The following is an 18,907-nucleotide window of genomic DNA, read 5'->3' as shown; positions in this document are numbered from 1 at the left end:
TTATTAAGTACAGATAGAGGTGTCCAACACTGTAGTAATATTTTCCAACTGGAGTGCACAGGTAAGGTTAGCAGAGTCGGTTTTAGATAGAGTCAAATATTAAAAATTTATGTTGTGCTTTGCATATACTCAAAAAGCTCCCAGATTTCTGGATTCCCACTAATGTAACCAAGGACTAAATAAATCATAAAGTGACTGCAGAAGAGGGTTAGGAAGAGACAAAAAAGTCTTCTACGTTTCACCATTAGTAATCAGTTAATTCCTTTTCAGCCAAATGGCTTAAACTTATTACCACAAGATGGTAGCATGGTTTGGAGGGAGTAATTATTTTCTGTACGAGAGAAAGGAAAAGAGCACTCAGGAGAGACACTGCCATCTGTTTTTGTGTTGTGTAAACAACATGGGGAGGAGAGCTGCACCTAGAGTCAAAATAACTGGGTTAGTGTCTGGGCTTTGCAATTTAGTGTGGGACATCCTTGGGCAGGATACAGAAAATTCCTCATTTAAAAAGATGGGGAAATATAATCTGTCTTCTGGCAAAGAAGTCAAATGAGAGTGCAGGTGAAAACTGTCAACTAAATATAAATGCAGTTAAAATCATTCATTAAAACTAACCAAGAGACTAGTTTAGGAAGCCAGCTGGATTATATGAAGTTGTCGATGTCAGTCTGTCTAGGAAAAGTTAGGAGAGAACTGGAGATGTTTTGAGTTTGGGGGGAATCACAGATATAAAAACACACTTAGAATGAAAACAGACGTGAATTGGATAGAAAATGGGGGAAAAATCAGCAGGTGGGACTTAGAAAGCAGAACTGTCATACTGAGGAGTTTGCCTGTTGCTGAGAAACTTTCATTGTTTACCTAATATTTAATATCACTAGTTTCCTAGAGGAGATAGCAGATGCAAAATACAGCTTATTTTCTCATATGCGATTACAAGGTTTGTCTGCTTATTTAAAAATGAAATCCCAAGAATGGAAAATAGATTTAAATTAAAAAGGAGCAAACAAATCCTCCAGTTCTCTGTGGCCAGAAAAAAAGAAAAAAGTAATTAACCTCAAAGCTAAACTATAGGATATAGAAAACCTCTTCCTTCCATTTAACTTGAATGCTGGTTTTAATGACCATCCTGGGAGACTGACTTTCACATCACTGGCTGCTGTTAAGTGGCTGACCACATCACCTATTAGTCCCCTGAATCAAGCTGCAATTCAATAGTGATTAAAGGATAAGCAGAGATGAATTTACCCTGAAGGAAAATGCATAATATCTTTGAGAGAGAACTAAGGTAACCTTTTGTTTATATTCCTGCCAAGATGTACATTTTTTTAATTTTTAAAATGTTTTATTTTTGAGAGAGAGCATGAGCAGGGGAGGGCAGAGAGAGAAGATGACACAGAATCAGAAGCAGGCTCCAGACATTGAGTGTGTCTGCACAGAGCCCGATGCAGGGCTCGAACCCATGAACCGTGAGGTCATGACATGAGCTGAAGTCAGCTGAGCCTCCCAGGTGCCCCCAAGAGGTACCTTTAAGAGAGGGGCTTTTACTAAGCTTGTGACCAATAAAGAGCGCACCTGTTTTGGTGTTCTGCTCCTCTTCATCACAACTATACCACCTCCTCAAAAATAAAAGCCAGACATGTTCCCATAAAAACGATTTCTCCTTTAACTTCACCAGTCTACACTTGAAGACAGACTTCCTTCCTGTTTACCTCTCTTGTACTTGTTGAAATCCACACCTGGGTTTGTGTCTCAATATTTGGTCCAGATGTGGCAACTTTTGCTGCCACATCACAAGCATCAAAAAGCCACCCTCACCTGATGCTTGGCCATCTCCAATCCCTCCAAAATCACTGTCTTAAAGTCCTCCTCCTTGTCCTGTGGAAGGAAAGAGGAGAACTCATAGCCTTTGTTCCAATGAAAAGTATGTTTGGCCATGAAGACCTTGTTTAAAGTGTGGAAAATGCTAATCAAAATTGTTATCTTATTCTATGGGACACATTTTAGGCAAAAGGCTGTCTTGTTTATCCCATAGATACAGAGAGGAGTCTTACAAAAATTGTCATTACTAATGAGATGCAGGGATGACAGAAAGTGCATGTGCCTGGGGTCATAATCATCACACAGCTTCTGGGTTTGTTGTCATGATTAGTTTTTCAAACCCCTATGATATTAAAGGGAAAAGTACCTAAACTCTGGACCCAACTTTCATGTCTGCCCTTTTACTTCCTTAAAGACTTGATTTTAAATCAAGTTCCTCAGATCCTTCAAGCACAACCTCCTCTTTAATCCTCCAGTTCTCTATGGCCAGAAAAAAAAGTAATTAACCTTGAAGCTAAACTCCTTCTCTATTCCATTTCTATAGTTTGTGCAGTGTGGTTTAGTTTAGGGGCTGCTGCCTGATTAGGGGACCCCAAAAGACTGGAAAATTTCTGAGCACTCAAAGCACATACTGCAAATTAAGACTCCAAAATACCTGGGTCATCCCCACACTGTACATTTTGTAACAAAAATTGTTTTTTTTAATTTTGTGATGCTTTATTTTTTTGTAAGTAATCTCTACATTCGACATGGGGCTTGAACTCAACAACCCTGAGATCAAGAGTCAGATGCTCCACTGACTGAACCAGCCAGTTGCCCCTGAAAAAGCTTTAATGCAAAAAAGACAAAAGATTTGAAATAAAGGCTCACTGGTGAGCATGCCAAACTCATTATTATTTTCTTGGGTGAAGATCTCTAATTAGCCTGAGGCATACCGAAAGATACAAAATACATAATCCATGATATAAATACATTTTACCAATTCTGTCTTCTTACACTTAAAAAGAAGAATGTGGTACCTTTGCCCTTTTCCGAAGAAGTTTTGCTAGTCGAACTACATAAGGTTTAAATTCTCGTTGATGTATGCCCTGCCTTCGGACTTCCAAACCCGAATCATCGGAGGCTTCTGGGATAAAGGCCCATCGGTACCTATGTACAGAAGAATGATATCGACACTGGTAAGACAAGATGTGCCATTTGAGACAAGGCCATGTTAAATGTAGTGGAAAGAACGTGACCCACTGCCTCTACAGATTCCAGTGCCAGCTGTGCCAGGTGCAGCCCCGTCACCTAGGACAGGACTCTCAACCTGACCCTTTTCTTCACCAGCAAATAAAGATACTATTAACCATCTCCTAGAGTTGTAAAGAGTAAATACATATGGAAAGTCTCATCATTGTTCTTCATGAGCACAAAGCCAGTAACTTAAATGATTCCGTCCTCATTTGTTAATTGGCAAAATCCCCACCGTATACTTGGCCAGATGCCCTCCACACAGGGGGCAAAGAAATGAAATAAAACATGAAGTAGGACTTCTTTCTCATGACCCTTGTATTTTTGTCTTTAATAAATAAAATTAGTATCTGACTATGGGAAAATTTTGAACAGTATAAAAGGACATACCAGAGAACGGTAGTGTCTCCCTCCCACCACAGGGTCCATCAACATAGCCAGTTTCTTGTGTTGGCATCCAGAATTCATGAATAGAGCACACAAGCACAGAGCCAACCTCCTCTTCAGTAAACTTAAAAAACCACGACTGCTGCTTGTGATGATTTAATTAGATTTAATTGTGCTGATTTAGATAACATGTAAAACCCCACTCTCTTTAATAGCTACACAGTACTCCAGTGTTGGAATGTACTGACTTAACCAGCCTCCTAGATCGTCTCGTTATTACAAGTAGCACCTCGATGGATACACTTACAGTACTGACTTTTTGCGTATCTGACTGTACAGTGGTAGGATAAAAACTTGTAATAGCAGAATTATTGGCTTAAAGAGAATGTGTATTTTGAGTTTTGGTAACTACAACTCTGGAGAACAACTAGACGATATCAATGTACACCTCCAACTGGAGTAAGAATGCTTCTGTTAAGGTTAAAAAGAAATACACTTTTAGATCGTTACCATTATGATCACTATTTATAATTGGAAGTTCTCTTAGGAGTAATGGCTTTTCCACCATTTATAGGCCCTTTTCTGTGAACTCTTTATTCTCTCACTGACCCATTTTCCTGCTGGGTTACTGATTTGTACATATTAAGCAAGTTAGACTTTTGTCATAAACACCGTAAATATCTTTCCCCAACCTTCTACTTTTTCCACTTCATGGTATTTTTTTTTGTCACACAGAGACTCAACATTTTTTTGTGGTTAAATTATCAAAGATCTTTAACTTCTGAAATATATATCATGTTTAGAAAGATACTAATCTTTCAAGATTAAATTCTCCAGGTCATCATCTACTACTTCATAGATTTTTTTAAAAATAGTAGTTTTTTAAAAATTATAGTTCTACAGCCTTTTCCATCCTTTTTTTTAGTAACTCTGTCCTAACAGGATGAACTAATTTTGGTTCTGATCATGGAAGCTAACAAGTCAATACGATGAACATACTACTTAATGGTTCTTCCTAGAGCACTGGAGACTAGCTTCTATCACTTTTTTGATGATAAGCATCCCAATTAATTCTGGCCACTTTGCTACAGTTCTGCATGGGATTCCTTCCTGAATTTCTTCTTTATCAAGAAGTAGGTGTATATGGTTTCCAAATGGAGAAAAAAAAGGAACTGGACTTAATCTAAAAAGAATTTCTAGTTCTTACCGTTAAATTTAACTAAAAGTAAACTTGTGAAACAGCAATTTTGGGGAATTTAAGCATGTCCAATATAGAAAACAGATTCTGATGTCTTACTCTTTAGCTTATTAATACTCCATTCCAGAAGAATAATATAATACGTTATATATAAATACATATTTGATCATATGGATAAATTCTTAAGTTAGCTATGTTTGATTAATCTTACATAGTTTGCCTATTTAAAAATTTAAATATGAAAAACCATAAATCAGTATTTTTGAACAAAGGCACTTATGAGAATTTATTTCTATTCAGTTTCTCCCTATTCCCCTCTGTTCTCAGTTCCCTATCATCTGAAATAAAAACTTTGATTCCAGTCTTGCCCATCTCTAGTCTTCTGTCCAAACTGCAGCCAAGGTAGTTTCTAAAATGCAAGCCTGATAACATCACTGCATTCCTTAGTATGATTCAGTGTCCCTAGGTGAAAGTCCAAATTATCTAATACAGTTTATAAGGCCTTACATAATTCAGCCCCTTTCCAGCCTCTTCTCACAATATTCTGCTCCGGCAATATCGATCTCAGCATTTCAGACAAGCCAGGTCCATTCTAACCTCCCAGACTCCGCATGTGCCTCCCCACTCACCACCTCAATATAAATCTGCTCTCATGGCTTAAAGCTAGGTGGGGGTCTTTGTTCTGTGACCTCAACAGTTCCTGCGTGTCAGCTAACAGAACACCCATCATGTGTTCAACTGTACAATGAACTGGAAGCTAGTGAGCCGTGTATCCCACTGTCTCACATATGGTAGGTATTCAACTTATTAAACTAAATGCTCTAATTTATCCACAGCAACCACTTACTTCCAATAACTGTGTTGAGCCCCCCACCACGTTAGTAAAAATTAAGAACATTTCACTTACACAAAAAAAAAATTTAAGTTAGTCTTAGAGGTCACTGACCAAAGCAAACATACTTTCAAAAATATCCATTTAATATCTTTGCTTTTATACTTACATCTGAAACTGAGGAAGATTTTCGGAGGGCAACGCCAGAGCCAAATCCAAAAATTTGCAAGCAGATAAATAGAGGTTTAACCATCGCTGGCTGTTATATGAAGTAGAAAAGCCGTTACCTCCTGTGTAGGTTGTCTCCAGACCAGCCACAGAGGGGCCTGAAGTCCTGTAAGCAGGAGACAGTGTGTCAGCAGCTGAACCCATTTCCTAATAATTCCCAAGGTGCCAGCTAGTATTTTCCTTCTGCTAAGTTTACCAGTAACTGCTGAGCAAGGTCACAACTAAATTAATTTCGCTGTCTTCAAATAAAAAGTTCACTTTTACTCTTTAAATTTTGAGAATGTAAAAATTGCACAGAAACTTGTGTTACACTCAAGAAATGTAAAAATACTAGCTGTGAAACCCAGAGACCTCCCTACTACTTGATATTCTGTGAAAATTGCGGGTGGGGGTGTCTTTCTATAAAAATAAAGTTATTAGGACAGGGGAACCTTTTAAATAAACCTGGCATTGAAGAATAATATATATCCAAGACACATGGTGTTACAGGAAACTTTTCAATTTACACAAAATGGTACAAAAATTCCTACATAAAAAATTATAGTCATATTAATAAACTGCCTTTACTAAAAAGAATACACTTACAGTACATTGAGATCATTCTGGAAGATTGGGACACATGGATACCTTAGTTACAGCTTACCTGCCATGAAAGGTTTTGCTGCATGTTTCACGGATAAGATCTGACCTACCAAAACCAACATGGCTCATGTAACTAAGACATATTGCTTCAAACTAAATTTGTCTAGAGGACAAAGGCCCTGGGTGTTGACAGTTTAGTCTACTATGATTAAGGAATAAATGAAGCTATATTATTTCCAAATATAATTGATTATGTAGTAACAGACTAATATATAAAGTATTCATATAAAACTATATACTCTCCTAGTTGTAAAGTAACATTCTGGATGATTTTAGGATAATGGACACTGACAAGAAAATATGGAAATATATTACATATTACCGTGAAATATCTTCATCAGCGGTGAGTTCCTGCTCCATCAGTAAAAATACCTGTACCTGAAGACCGTGAAAGTCATGTTAAATGTTTATTTAAACTTAATATTTAACTTTTCTTTCAATCTATCTTTAGACTCTGTTTTCATTAATCCAAAAATAAATTTTAGGATACAATCAAATTAAATTATACTGAGTTTGTGGAAGTTAAACTGCAAATCAAGCACACAGCCTTCCTAATAACTTGACACAGCTGGGATGAAGCCATACCTTTTTTTATTTGTCAAGGATGGAAGAGATACAGTTATTAAAAAAAAATATTAAAGCCAATTTCTTTGTGAGATTATAAATGCTTGGGTTTTCAGAGTTACAGATTCACTTCTCTTCCTTTACTCATGTTCCTTTATCCCCAGGTCCCCACATGATTTAGATGAGGAAGATGGTAAGATCTGGAGAGAACGGATTGGTATAGTGGGATTGAGGAAGGTTTTACTGTTTGGGAGATAACAAAATCTTTGTGAAAGTCTCTCTCAAGGAAGCTTAACTAGGGTAAGTGCTACACTTCAAGAGTGAGGACATGCCTTATGTCAGTCCACTGGAATCCAACTAAACCAGCTCTCAGCACCCCAGAGGTTCTGCTATAGGCTGGAACCAGGCCTGGAAGCCATGATAGAGTTACCCATTTGGTGTACAAGAGAATAAATGAAACCAGATCAGATTAAGTAATGATTCACAAGGAGCTAATATTGGGAATGTTAACATATTTGGAAGCTTAAGCTATATGGAGATGGACTCTGACTTGTTTTACCCTTTTCAACTGTAAAAACTATCAGTAACAAGTTTAACTAGAGTTCAGTTCTCTTCCAAGATTAGTTTATATCCAGTAAGCATGCTGATGCTAATCCCATTGTTTTACAGTTTAGATTTATGACCTGATGATTAGAATTAACTCACAAGTTCTGTAATCATGGTAGGCCAGAGTGAGGTAAGATGTTGTGGAGACATTCTTAAAAGTAATACTCTGAAAAACAGGAACACTTGAGAGTGAAGAGTTGGCACCTGGGGCAAACGGAGACTCTCAACCAATCTCTCTGAAAGAAATGCAGTGTATTTTCAGTAGGTTAATAATTAAAATCATCTTCATGTGAACTTTTCCATATAAGCTAGCCTACTACTTCTCAAACTTTCTGGTGGACTAATGAAAAAAAAAATTCCCCATAAAATATAATAAAAATGAATTGCTAGAAAAAAAATCTAAAGAAGATATAAAATACAAATGCCATTTTCTTATTGTTAGATGTGACAGATTCTGTCAAATTGCTATAAAAGTTTAAAATGCTTACTCTAAATTTCTGTACTTATCACGGATGGGATAATAGACTGGTACTAGTCCATGGACCACACTTTGAGTAGCAGTGATCTGGTCAACTTAAAAAAAAAAAAAAAAAATCACAAGACAAATAGTGTGTATGTTGTATATCTGACATTAGGTATAAAGGCTAAGGAAAGGAGTCACTTCTCTTCCTAGAGAAATGATCTCACTAAAGAGATGACAACTGTCATTCCCAGCCCAGTCGCCAGGCAGTTGAAGCTGGTGGCTGCATCAGCACAATGACTCAGTATGAACAATTCTGCCCCAGGACGGGGAAGCTATCTGGTGGCAGAGCGATGATGAGTGCACTGGTACCCTTCAGGACACACAGGGCCACTAAACCCATTTGGTAAAGGTTATCAAAAACCTTACACAACTCCCCCCCTCCCCCCACTACAGATCTCCAAATGTTACTTCTAGCCCCCAATTCCTGGCTCTGCCTATATTTTAGTCCTCCTTGAAACTATAGAACCCCTTATCCACAGTAAAAAAAAAAAAACAAAAAAACACTAACCTGCCTGCAGCAAAATAGTCATATGCCTCAACCTTAAACATGAATTCTTAGGAAACTAGAACCAAACAATAAAATAGAGACCATATTTAGGCAAGTCCTACAAACTCACTGTTTGATTTCTTTTTACATGCCGATGATGGTAATTTTTGTGTCAGAACAAACTTCTAATTCTACAGTGTTCTCCCATCTACTTACACTTGGTATATTTTACCCCAACTTAACAGTTTAAGGAAAAGTATTTACTAAAGAACAACAACAATAAAGAACACAGTTTGGAAGACAGAGAAAACAGTTTTACGTGATTTACCTTGTATATCTGGAAGATATTTCTGGTACTGGTCAATTTCACTGCTAAAAATAGCAAATGCTAATCTTTTGAGAAGCATGGCTCTTTGCTCTAGCTCCACATCACGGTTTGCAAAGAGATTAAGTGAACTGCTCTGAGCCACAGCTACACGAGCTGAAAAAAAGAATGTACGTGCGGTCATTTGAAAAAAGATTATTCTATTATTTGTTTGTAAAAATGGCTAGACACCTTATGGCTTCCAAGAGTGGGAGGAGCTTAGGGTAGAGGATTCATGGCTCCTCTCTGGGGTAGAAGGGCTGGCAAACAGACCCAGCGTGTACAAGCCAGAAGACCAAAGGATAGGAATTGTGAATGTGGAAAGAGAGGAAAATTTAGAAAATCGAGAACACCAACAATGCCATTTTATAATACCCTTTAATATTCCATGCCATCTGCCTAATTCCTCATTGCTTTAAAAATAATTTCTGGCCTGGCCCACCTAGCTCTCCATTCTTAAGTCTTGTCACTCACTTCCAGCTCACTCTTCTGTAGCCACACTGTGTTCTTGCTGTTCCCCACAGAAGATCTTTGTAATTTTTGTTCCCTATGCGTGGAACACTTTGTCCCTAGACCTTCCCAAGGTTGGCTTCTTTAGTTCCAACTGTGAGCTCTTCAGGTGTTACTTAAAATCTATCGTATCACCCTACCTTCTTCACAACTTCTTATTCCCTGAAGTAATTTTTTTTTTTAAGTTCATTTATTTATTTTGAGAGAGAAAGGAGGAGACAGAGAATCTCAAGCACACTCCAAGGTGGGGCTCAAATTCATGAACTGTGAGATCATGACCAGAGCCAAAATCAAGAGTTGGATGCTTAACCGACTGAGCCGCCCAGGCACCCCTACTCCCTGAAATAATCTTATTTATTTGGTTAAGGTTAACATAATGGCCTGCCCCATGTTTGTCTTATAATAAATATTTGTTGAACAGGTGAATTTGTCAAAATTCATTACCTTAAAACAACCCTGTGATGATCAGAGGAGAGACAATATGCTGCCCCTTTTACAGACAGGGAAACAACAGCTTGTGCTTACACAAAATCATACAGACTCATCCAGCTTTACTGCTATTTAAGGTCATTAGTTTAGGAATTTAAACTTAAAAAACAAAACAAAACTGGGGCATCTGGCTGGCTCAGTTGGAAGAGCATACGACTCTTGATCTCAGGGTTGTGAGTGCAAGCTCCACGTTGGGTGTAGAGATTACTTAAATATAATTTAAAAAAAAAACACAAGAAAACACGTTTTCAGATGAAATACTACAGGAATCCTAATATATAAAACCAATCAAGACAGTAGAAACAGAGTGGAGAGTGATTCTAATCTTCTTGGTCCTTCTCTTTCTTCCTTCAAAAGAGATAAACAGAGCCCCCGGATTTAGAGTGACATGTCTGATAGGTTGAATCCAATTGCCAGCCTTTCATTCATTTAATAATTACTTATTGAGTGCTTACTATGTGCCAGGTTCCATGCTGTGTGCTGTGCAAAAAATTTAGAGACAAATTAGACATGGCCAAATAGCTCTACTTATTATTTATCACCATGCTGTCCTCTTTAAACTTTAACATTCCATCCCTATAGGATATACGTACAACTTGACAAAGAGCTAATTCTGAAGTTTCTAGAGAAGGACAAGGCAAACAATAAGAATGGGTCCTGATAAGGACATACATCACTTAGGTTTCATCCCATAATACTCACTCATCAAGTCTCTAAATGTTGTTTTATCATGTGTCATCAGATTGTCCATTATTGCTCTCCAACTGAAAGAAACAAGGATTATGATATGTAATTAGGATTTTCCTGTTGTTACCGGGAAAAAAAACAGTGTTCTACTTTGCAGGACAGTGGTTGATTTCAGCGAGATGCATCATCACACTGAATAAAAGCAAGACGACTTACTGATTAACACAAGAGGCATCCATCTGAAAGAAACTGGGATCCATAAAGAGGTCAAAGGCTTCTTTTTTCCAAGCTCTCCGTGTGTACTGATACCCACTAAGACTACTAAGCAGCTGGACGCAGGCTCGATAACTAGGAGCATTATGTGCACTAGGAGGAAGGAGGACCAGAACCACTTTAACCTATGCGTTATAACTTGAACCACCATGTTATTCATAAGTACTCACATTCCCCTAAAACAATATGAAACAGAAGGCACCATAACAGAAATAATGTGTTTTCTTTAATCATTACAATTCAAGGCAAAAATAATGCCATTTTGTGGTAATTCCAAAAATGGCATTAAAGGAACACAATTTGTTTCTAACAGGCTTTGAATTACGAAATCTACTTTAATGACAGTACCTGTGATTTCGGAGGTAGGGTACAACATAATGCATAATATTTACAAGTAAAGGAATAACCCGTTCCTTCTCATCACTATAGAAAACCATATCCAAAAGATGAGCCAAAACCTAAAAAACATAAGAAGTGAAATGGAGTATAATCTAACAGCTGAAAGTGACAGCATTCAGACATGGGTTTCAGTCTGTAAGAATACCTAGAATACTTTAAAATTTGAAAAATCTGAAATCAGATCTAAGTCATTTAAAAAACTTTAATGTTTATTTAGTTTTGAGAGAGAGAGAGAAAGCATGAGTGGGGGATGTGCAGAGAGACAGAGGTGACAGAGCATATGAAGCAGCCTCTACAGCAGAGAGCCTGATGCAGGGCTCAAAATCACTCATCGTGAAATCATGACCTAAGGCGAAAGTCAGATCTTCTCAACCGACTGAGCCACCCAGGCACCCCCTCACTAATCCATTTTAAATGAATGGTTTCTGCAACTTTTAAAAATTTTTCTGTCCATTACAAATATAGGATATAAGTACGAGCAAATTTTGCTATTTTCAACTGTGAGAGGGAAGTACAGAACCTTCTTATAGAAGGTTCTAAGAGAGGTCAAGAACCTTCTAATGTGACAGTGACTAAAGAGTGAATCAAAGACTAGACACTCTATTCTCTTTCTCCGATTCAGTTAAAAGAGAGCTTAGAAATAAACTCAACTGTTTAAGTCCCAGCTCTATCAATTAACAGCTATTTAGCCTTAGTCATATTGTTCTAATCTTTGGGAGGCATGGTATCCACATCTGAAAAGGGAAATAAAAATGACCTACAAGGCTATATAGCAGGGTATAAAAAAAGAGCATGTCAGAGGATGAATCTAAAAATCTTTGGTAAAATATTTCATCATGGCAAGCATCATTATACCACCTTCTGATTATACTGTCATACAAAAGCACTTTTCTTTTTAAAAATCATGCTTAAAAAAATAGTGCCCGGGGAAGGAAACAATATCTAAAGTTATCACTAATATTTAACAAACTGGTCCAAATACAAAGTCACAACTTTATTTATTATAGTGATCTCTAGAAGTGCAAAATGGTTTTTCAAATTAAAAACTCCTCTGTAAGGATTACTTGCTAATCTTGAATTTTGACATTGTTTACTTGAAAGTTCATGTGAAAAAACTTGATATTTACCTCAGAAAGTAATGTCAGTGCATGGACACTATATACAGAAGGAGTTATGTTTGAGGTTTCCATTGCAGGTGATAACATATCTAAATAAGAGAAAAGACAGGTAAAGTAAAGATACAGTTAGGTCTTTTCCCACTAAAGAAAGCTACCTGCTAACATGAGGAAAAGGATGATTTTCTAGTGCTTACAGTGCTAGTTGCAATGATTTCTTAGTAAACAGGTGCCTATAAACATAAACCTCAATCTTTGAGATCAATACCTTCAACATCAGATTCCAAATTGGTCCCATCCACCATTATTTTGGGAGAAGGCTTAACTTCAAGATTTCGTCGCAGCCATGTTGTCTGTTCTAAAGAAGAACCAGCAATGGCACCAATTGCATCCACTATTTTATGAGTCACATCCTAAAGAAACAAAGAAAAACCACTCTACATATATGTGCGTATACACATACCCAAATACGCGTGCTTGTGCAACTTCGTAGATGGATCTTACCTGACCTTATCCTTTTAAAGTTAAAGGCAGTGAGAGATGCAGAGTTTTGGCAACAGCTCTCAATTCAGAATGCCTTACCTGAAGGTCTCTTTGGTCTTTCTTATTTTCCAAAGTAGGGTTTTTCATAATGAACTCATTCAGAACCCTAAAAGGGCAGAAGAGAAAAACGAACAGGAAACATCAGTGTAAAGGAAATGATGCAATCTGATTTCTCACAGTGACCAAGTGGCTCTGTAGCCTCAACTTCTATTTTATGTGTTTCATGAATGTATATATGAATATCCTATGACTTTAAAAGGAATAAACATATGCAGGAAAACACATGTACAAAGATGTTCATAACAACATTATTTGTAAAAGCACCAAAGTGGAAAGAACCCAAAAGTCCAGCAAGAGAAGAAATCGTAGCATATTCTTACAATGAAATATGGAACAGCAATGGAACTCAATAAATTACAGCTACATGAAATTACATGGAGGAATCTTATACACATATGTTGTGTGAAAGAAGCAGACACAGAATAAAATATTTACATACAGTTTTTAAAAAAGGGCAAAATTTATCTGTGGTATTAGAAGTCCAAATAATGGTTATCTTTGGGGAGAGGGAAAGGACAGTAATTGGGAGGGGACCTGAAGAGACATATGGCGTTTTATTTCTTAATTTAGTCTTGTGATTATATAATTGATATGTTCACTCTGTAATAACTTGTGGAGTTGTATACTAATTATTTGTATATTTTCCTGTTTACATTTTATATATTAAACAAAAAAAACCCCCAAAACTCAAACCCCACCAATCTTAAATTGTAATACAGAAATGGTTTCTTATCCTGTGTGTCTATATATAATAGATTAAAAATACTTTATAAATGAAAAAAAAAATCAACTTTTTTTATTTGCTAAACTTCCACTCAATATTTACTCTGACTTGGTTAAGATAAATTATATGCATGATCATTTCCAAACTAAATGTGAAATGATACTGAAAAGCAATCTTCATCTTAATTTCTATTTTGTAATTAGGAATTTTTAGAGGATCAGTGGAATGGTTGGTATTAAACAAACACACAATCAAATTTAAAAAGGGAATTAAGTGTCTAGTCTAACTGACAGTGTCCAACTTTTTTGCTTAAATAATCAGAGTATACACCCCGGAGAAGGAGGTAGGATCTTCATTTTCTGAGAAATGAGAAAGGAAGAAAAGGCAGGTGAAGAAACAGTAAAATCCTGTAGGGAAGCTACAAGTCACAATAAATAGCTTTAATTTTTGATGAAATTAGGCAGCAGGGTTATTTGCTGATAACTCAAAGAACTGTACATATATTTCCTCTTTGAGCCTTAAGACAACTCAGGTAGGTAGGCCAGGCACCACTATCTTTGCTTGACAGATGGGAAAACAGCCTTGGAGAGGTTTACTGAGGTACCCAAGATCACAGAGATGAGGGCTGGAACTAGAAATAAGAAGAATCAGAAATCTTCATGAGTATGTAGTTTGATTTCTAGTATTTACATTTCTTTCTCATCACTAAAACTCATACACACTAGTTATATTAACCTTTGATCCAGGAAGGGCAGACGTTGAGCCCACTGCTCTTTTCATTACATCTCCATTGTCTAAAACTCCTTCGGCTTTTTGATTTAGATAACTTTCAAAATAGATAGTATGAGGGTCTGGGGATCATCATAATCCCTGAAATTCTTGAGCAGGGTCTGTGACTCACTTTGGCTGGGCTGGGCCCTCCATGTTACTCAACTACCTTAGGCTGACCAGCTCTCCATCACGGTTCCTCCACCTCCTGGCAGAAGACTACATTCCCACATTTACCAGAAAACTTGAGGCCATCTCACTGAAGAATTCTCACCTTCTCTCTTCTTCACTTGAAACTCTTCTAGACCACTAGATGCCAAAACAGAATTGCTAGTTTCCATAAGGACACGGAGGGCAAAAGCGAAGTCTGTGTATACAGATTCACACATTTACACATATAAAATCCCCTTCAGAACTACAGAAGATGGCTAAAAGCTCAAAATTCTTTGCACTTGGTTGAATTTATGTCCATTCAGTACGAGAACATGTTGACTGTCGCTGGCTATTAACGATATCATTGGACTGCCTGATGCAATGTAAAAAAATTGGGGAAAAGCTTACTCTGTTTTTTCCTTCTTCTCCTTATATCTTAAGCAGTCCTTTTCAAACTTCAGTGTGTACTCACTCAAATCACTTGGGAATCTTGCTAAAAAAGCAGATTCTAATTGGGGTGTTCTGGGTGGAACCTTAGATTCTACATTTTTAATAAGCTCCCTGGTGATTCCAATGCTGCTGGTTGAAGATCAACCTTTGAGTAGCAACATCTTAGAGGAAAATGTATCCTTCTTTCTCACTCTAATACCTGTTCATTTCCTTTTCTCCACCTCTTCCCAGCTGTCTCTGGAATGTGATGCTATCAGTGAGCCCTCTTCTCTCTAGAATTTTCTATCACTCTCCACTTACATAACACCTATGATTGGCCAGGCACTGTTCTAAGAATGTAACAAATATTAACTAACTTAATTATCATAACAACTTTGTGAGTTGGCATTATTATCATCCCTGATGGGGATGATAATATCATCTCACAGATGGAGAGGTTAAATAACCTGCCCAAGGCCACGCGGCTTAAGAAGTAAAGCAGCTGGATCTGAACGCTGGCAGACTACAAAGTCTTTGCTTTTAACTATTCAACATCCTCAGATCTTCTTTGCTATCTTTTTTTAAAAAGATTTTATTTTTTAAGTAATCTCTACACCCAATGTGGGGCTCCAACTCACAACCCCAAGATCAAGAGTCGCACACTCCACCGACTGAGCCAGCCAGGCGCCCCAGATCTTTACTACTAATGATGACTTCCAAATCACATTTCCTCCTGCTACTTTATACTATCATTTTCTTTTCATGATCAAACATCTTCAAAGAATACTTCATACTTTCTCACTCTAACCCTTGGCTGTTAACGTCTGTGCTCACTACCTCACCAAACTCCTCTCTCTTAAATCACCAGTCCTCTCCAAATCATCAATACAGGCTCTTATTCCCCATCTTCCTTCATCTCTTTGGAAGAGTTCCTTGTGCCCTCTTAACTTACGTTTGCTTCTAGAACACGGAATATAGCCGGTTTTCTTCTAATTTTCTTCTATTTCCCTTTCTATCTCCTTTGCTAGTCCCTTTTCCTTTATTCTTTGTCTTGGTCCTGCAATTCCATCCTTAGTAGTTCATAGTCCCTACCTCCTACTTGAAACAGCATTCCTGGCCTAGCCTCCTTACCCTCTAATCCATTCTACTACTAACCTGCCACTCACGTCCCTCCTCAAGACCTGCCATTCACTCTCACCCCTGCCCAAGACCAAATTTCTCTTTTTTTTTAATGTTTATTTGAGAGAGACAGAGAGAGACAGAGAGAGTGCGAGCAAGGGAGGGGCAGAGAGAGGAGGAGACACAGAATCCAAAGCAGACTCCAGGCTCTGGGCTGTGCCAACACAGAGCCCAACACAGAGCTTGACCCACGAACCATGAGATCGTGACCTGATCTGAAGTCGGATGGTTGACCGACTTGAGCCACCCAGGTGGCCCCCCCCAAGACCAAATTTCTTAAGCTAAAATGTGAATCCTTCCCTATCCAGCTCCCATCTCCCTTTCCATCTCCCCACCATTCTGTTGCCAGTGCTCTACTCTAAGAACCAAACCAGACAACGCACCGTGCCCCAACATGCCCCTCCCATTCCTGTCTCCACAAAGGCTTGCTGCTCCTGCCAACTCCATTCACTGACCAGTATTTACTGGAGACATATTATGAACAATGGTAAGCGAAAAAACCGACACTGTCCATGACATCATGGTGCTTGCAGTTAAGTAAGAGTGACTGGAATTTATCAAATAATCCACTAAATTAGCAACATAGATAAGGAAACTCCAAAACAGAGAAAATGACTTTCCAAGACTGTTCATGTTCAGGGTCCTGAAGGCAAATGACTCCTGTATGAAGTTCCCCATCAGGCATCCTACTCATCCTTGAAGAAACTACTATAGTAAGGTTTGTTAGTGCATTTACATTTTGTATACACATAAACACACAGTTTTCTCCCTACACCCTTTTTTTACAGGCCTCAAATCACACATCTAGTTCTATATCTTGAAAATTCCAAGAGAAGACAGAGAGAACATGTGCTCACTCAAAACATCTGCTATTCAGCAATTAGGACAATGAACATTATTTTTTTCAAAATAATATTTTTAAGTGAAATTGCTTACCCAAGTATAAGAAACTGCCCTGGGGCTGGAAGACTCAGTTGTATGGAGTCTTTCAGAAGTATCAACAATGATGCCCAGCTATCCACTAAATTGGGCACTGGAATTCTGCAAGATAAATACAGTTTTGTATATATAGAGAGAGCCACAGTTAACTTTTATTTTCTTTATATTTTCCCACAGCCTTTACCACATTTTCCTACTAGTTTCTCTGAAACATTCCCTAAATTTTTATAGACTATGATAGGACAAAATTCTTAAAAGCTCTTTATTTTCTACTATTGTTATATAAAAAGAAAACCAACATATTTAAAATATCCAGTGTAGCTTAATTAGTATAGAAATTTTAATTGTGCTATAGAAATCCCAGTTTTTAATCACACGGACTCTCAAAAGTAAAATACAACTGGATTAAGTCTCAGTTGGATTACTGACATCATAGTCACCTGCTCTTGGCCCTATTCTCTCCACTTATCTCTTATTTTAGTTCTTTTTCCTTCACCTAGGAGTCTTTAGTTCATCTAAGGGAGAGTTACCAATCTATCCTGAACATCAGTCTCTCACCTCTAAAGATATTCAGATTATCTTTGTTTCAGTCTGGCCTTAACCCTAACACCTATATGTATCTAAGTTCAAACTATAGGTACTCTTTGCTCTAAATCACAATCAGTTTAAATATACTAGATAACCTGACTTTATAAATGTTAGTCATAGATCATAAACTGATGCCAGTTTGGTAATTAAAATGCATTTGCCCTCTACAGGAGGGCATTAAGATTCAGGTTGTCCCATAAGTTTATCAAAATTGAAATCAACTGACTTCTGTTTAGGGGTCAGCTAAACACAAAACTGGAATACTAGAATGGGAAGATATTTTCTTTTCATCATTCCTAATATTAAAAAAAAAAAGAATCAGATTAGATTACCACATATTCACCTATATCAAAATAATAATGGACTCAGTGGCGACAAGCATAGCTTCAAGAGTTGTAATTTCTCTTTTATATTTAAATGATTTTCTTACAATTCATTGTTTCAATACCATGTCTTCAATACCCGCAGGTCTTTAGGTTTGCAGGACCTACATGGCTGTGGGTCATTAACATACCCACTGACTTATATACATATATCCACAAAAGGAAAAATTAGCAATTTCTTGAACGAACTCAGCTGCCTTTCTCCTATATTCCAAACTTTTATACATTGTTAACGTAGTAAGGAGAGATCTACATCAGTTATCTTACCTTTGAATATAAGCATAGAAAAACTGAAGCATGCAGACTTCCAAAGAAAGGTGCTTCTATAAACAAAAGAAACCAATTTTACAGTGAAGAAAAATGCTGCCTTTGCTTTTTCATTATTGCAGCTACTCTGTACTTTACTGTCAAAACATTGAAAGAAAACAGAAACACTAGTTTGCCATTAAAAATGCCACTCAAGTCTTTCATTTAGTAGAAACAAACTTAACCTAAGAGCTATTTAAAAAGTTGAAAATGGATAGAAGAAATAAAGAGTCTCAATCGCCACCCCCTGTACACATCAAAAGTTGATACTCCAGCCATTACTTTCAAATGATCCATTTACTCTATAAGCATCAATATGTTTTATTTTAATCACCTTACACTTGGTTGGTGCTATCAGAATTAGGTTGAAGATTTTCATGAAATTTGAATTTAAATCTATTTTACTACAAGTTTCTGTTAAATTAGTGTAGTTAGTTCAAATCTGAGACTAACCCCTAACATGAAGTTAAAGGACAG

General features: G+C 37.3%; 1 protein-coding gene across 7 annotated transcripts in view; it reads right to left on the bottom strand.

Moving 5' to 3' along the window:
- DOP1A (DOP1 leucine zipper like protein A) overlaps nt 1-18,907 on the bottom strand; it is a 111,210-nt gene that overhangs the window by 759 nt on the left and 91,544 nt on the right. For 5 of the 7 annotated variants that reach the window (XM_042939240.1, XM_042939241.1, XM_042939245.1 and 2 more), the window contains 14 exons: nt 18,392-18,447; nt 17,151-17,255; nt 12,941-13,007; nt 12,627-12,771; nt 12,371-12,450; nt 11,193-11,302; nt 10,788-10,937; nt 10,587-10,648; nt 8,850-9,002; nt 7,611-7,747; nt 6,664-6,719; nt 5,641-5,805; nt 2,841-2,970; nt 1,819-1,878 (listed from right to left, as the gene is read on the bottom strand). In XM_042939240.1, the coding sequence (XP_042795174.1) occupies nt 1,819-1,878; nt 2,841-2,970; nt 5,641-5,805; nt 6,664-6,719; nt 7,611-7,747; nt 8,850-9,002; nt 10,587-10,648; nt 10,788-10,937; nt 11,193-11,302; nt 12,371-12,450; nt 12,627-12,771; nt 12,941-13,007; nt 17,151-17,255; nt 18,392-18,447 (1,476 nt within the window). The remainder of the gene's footprint in view (nt 1-1,818; nt 1,879-2,840; nt 2,971-5,640; nt 5,806-6,663; nt 6,720-7,610; nt 7,748-8,849; nt 9,003-10,586; nt 10,649-10,787; nt 10,938-11,192; nt 11,303-12,370; nt 12,451-12,626; nt 12,772-12,940; nt 13,008-17,150; nt 17,256-18,391; nt 18,448-18,907) is intronic. The other 2 variants (XM_042939243.1, XM_042939244.1) reach the window with 1 other exon arrangement.

This window comes from Panthera leo, chromosome B2 (assembly GCF_018350215.1).
Source record: "Panthera leo isolate Ple1 chromosome B2, P.leo_Ple1_pat1.1, whole genome shotgun sequence".
Classification (NCBI taxonomy): Eukaryota; Metazoa; Chordata; class Mammalia; order Carnivora; family Felidae; genus Panthera; species Panthera leo.
The sequence above is the reverse complement of the archived record's forward strand: the minus strand, read 5'-3'. Positions and strand labels throughout refer to the sequence as shown.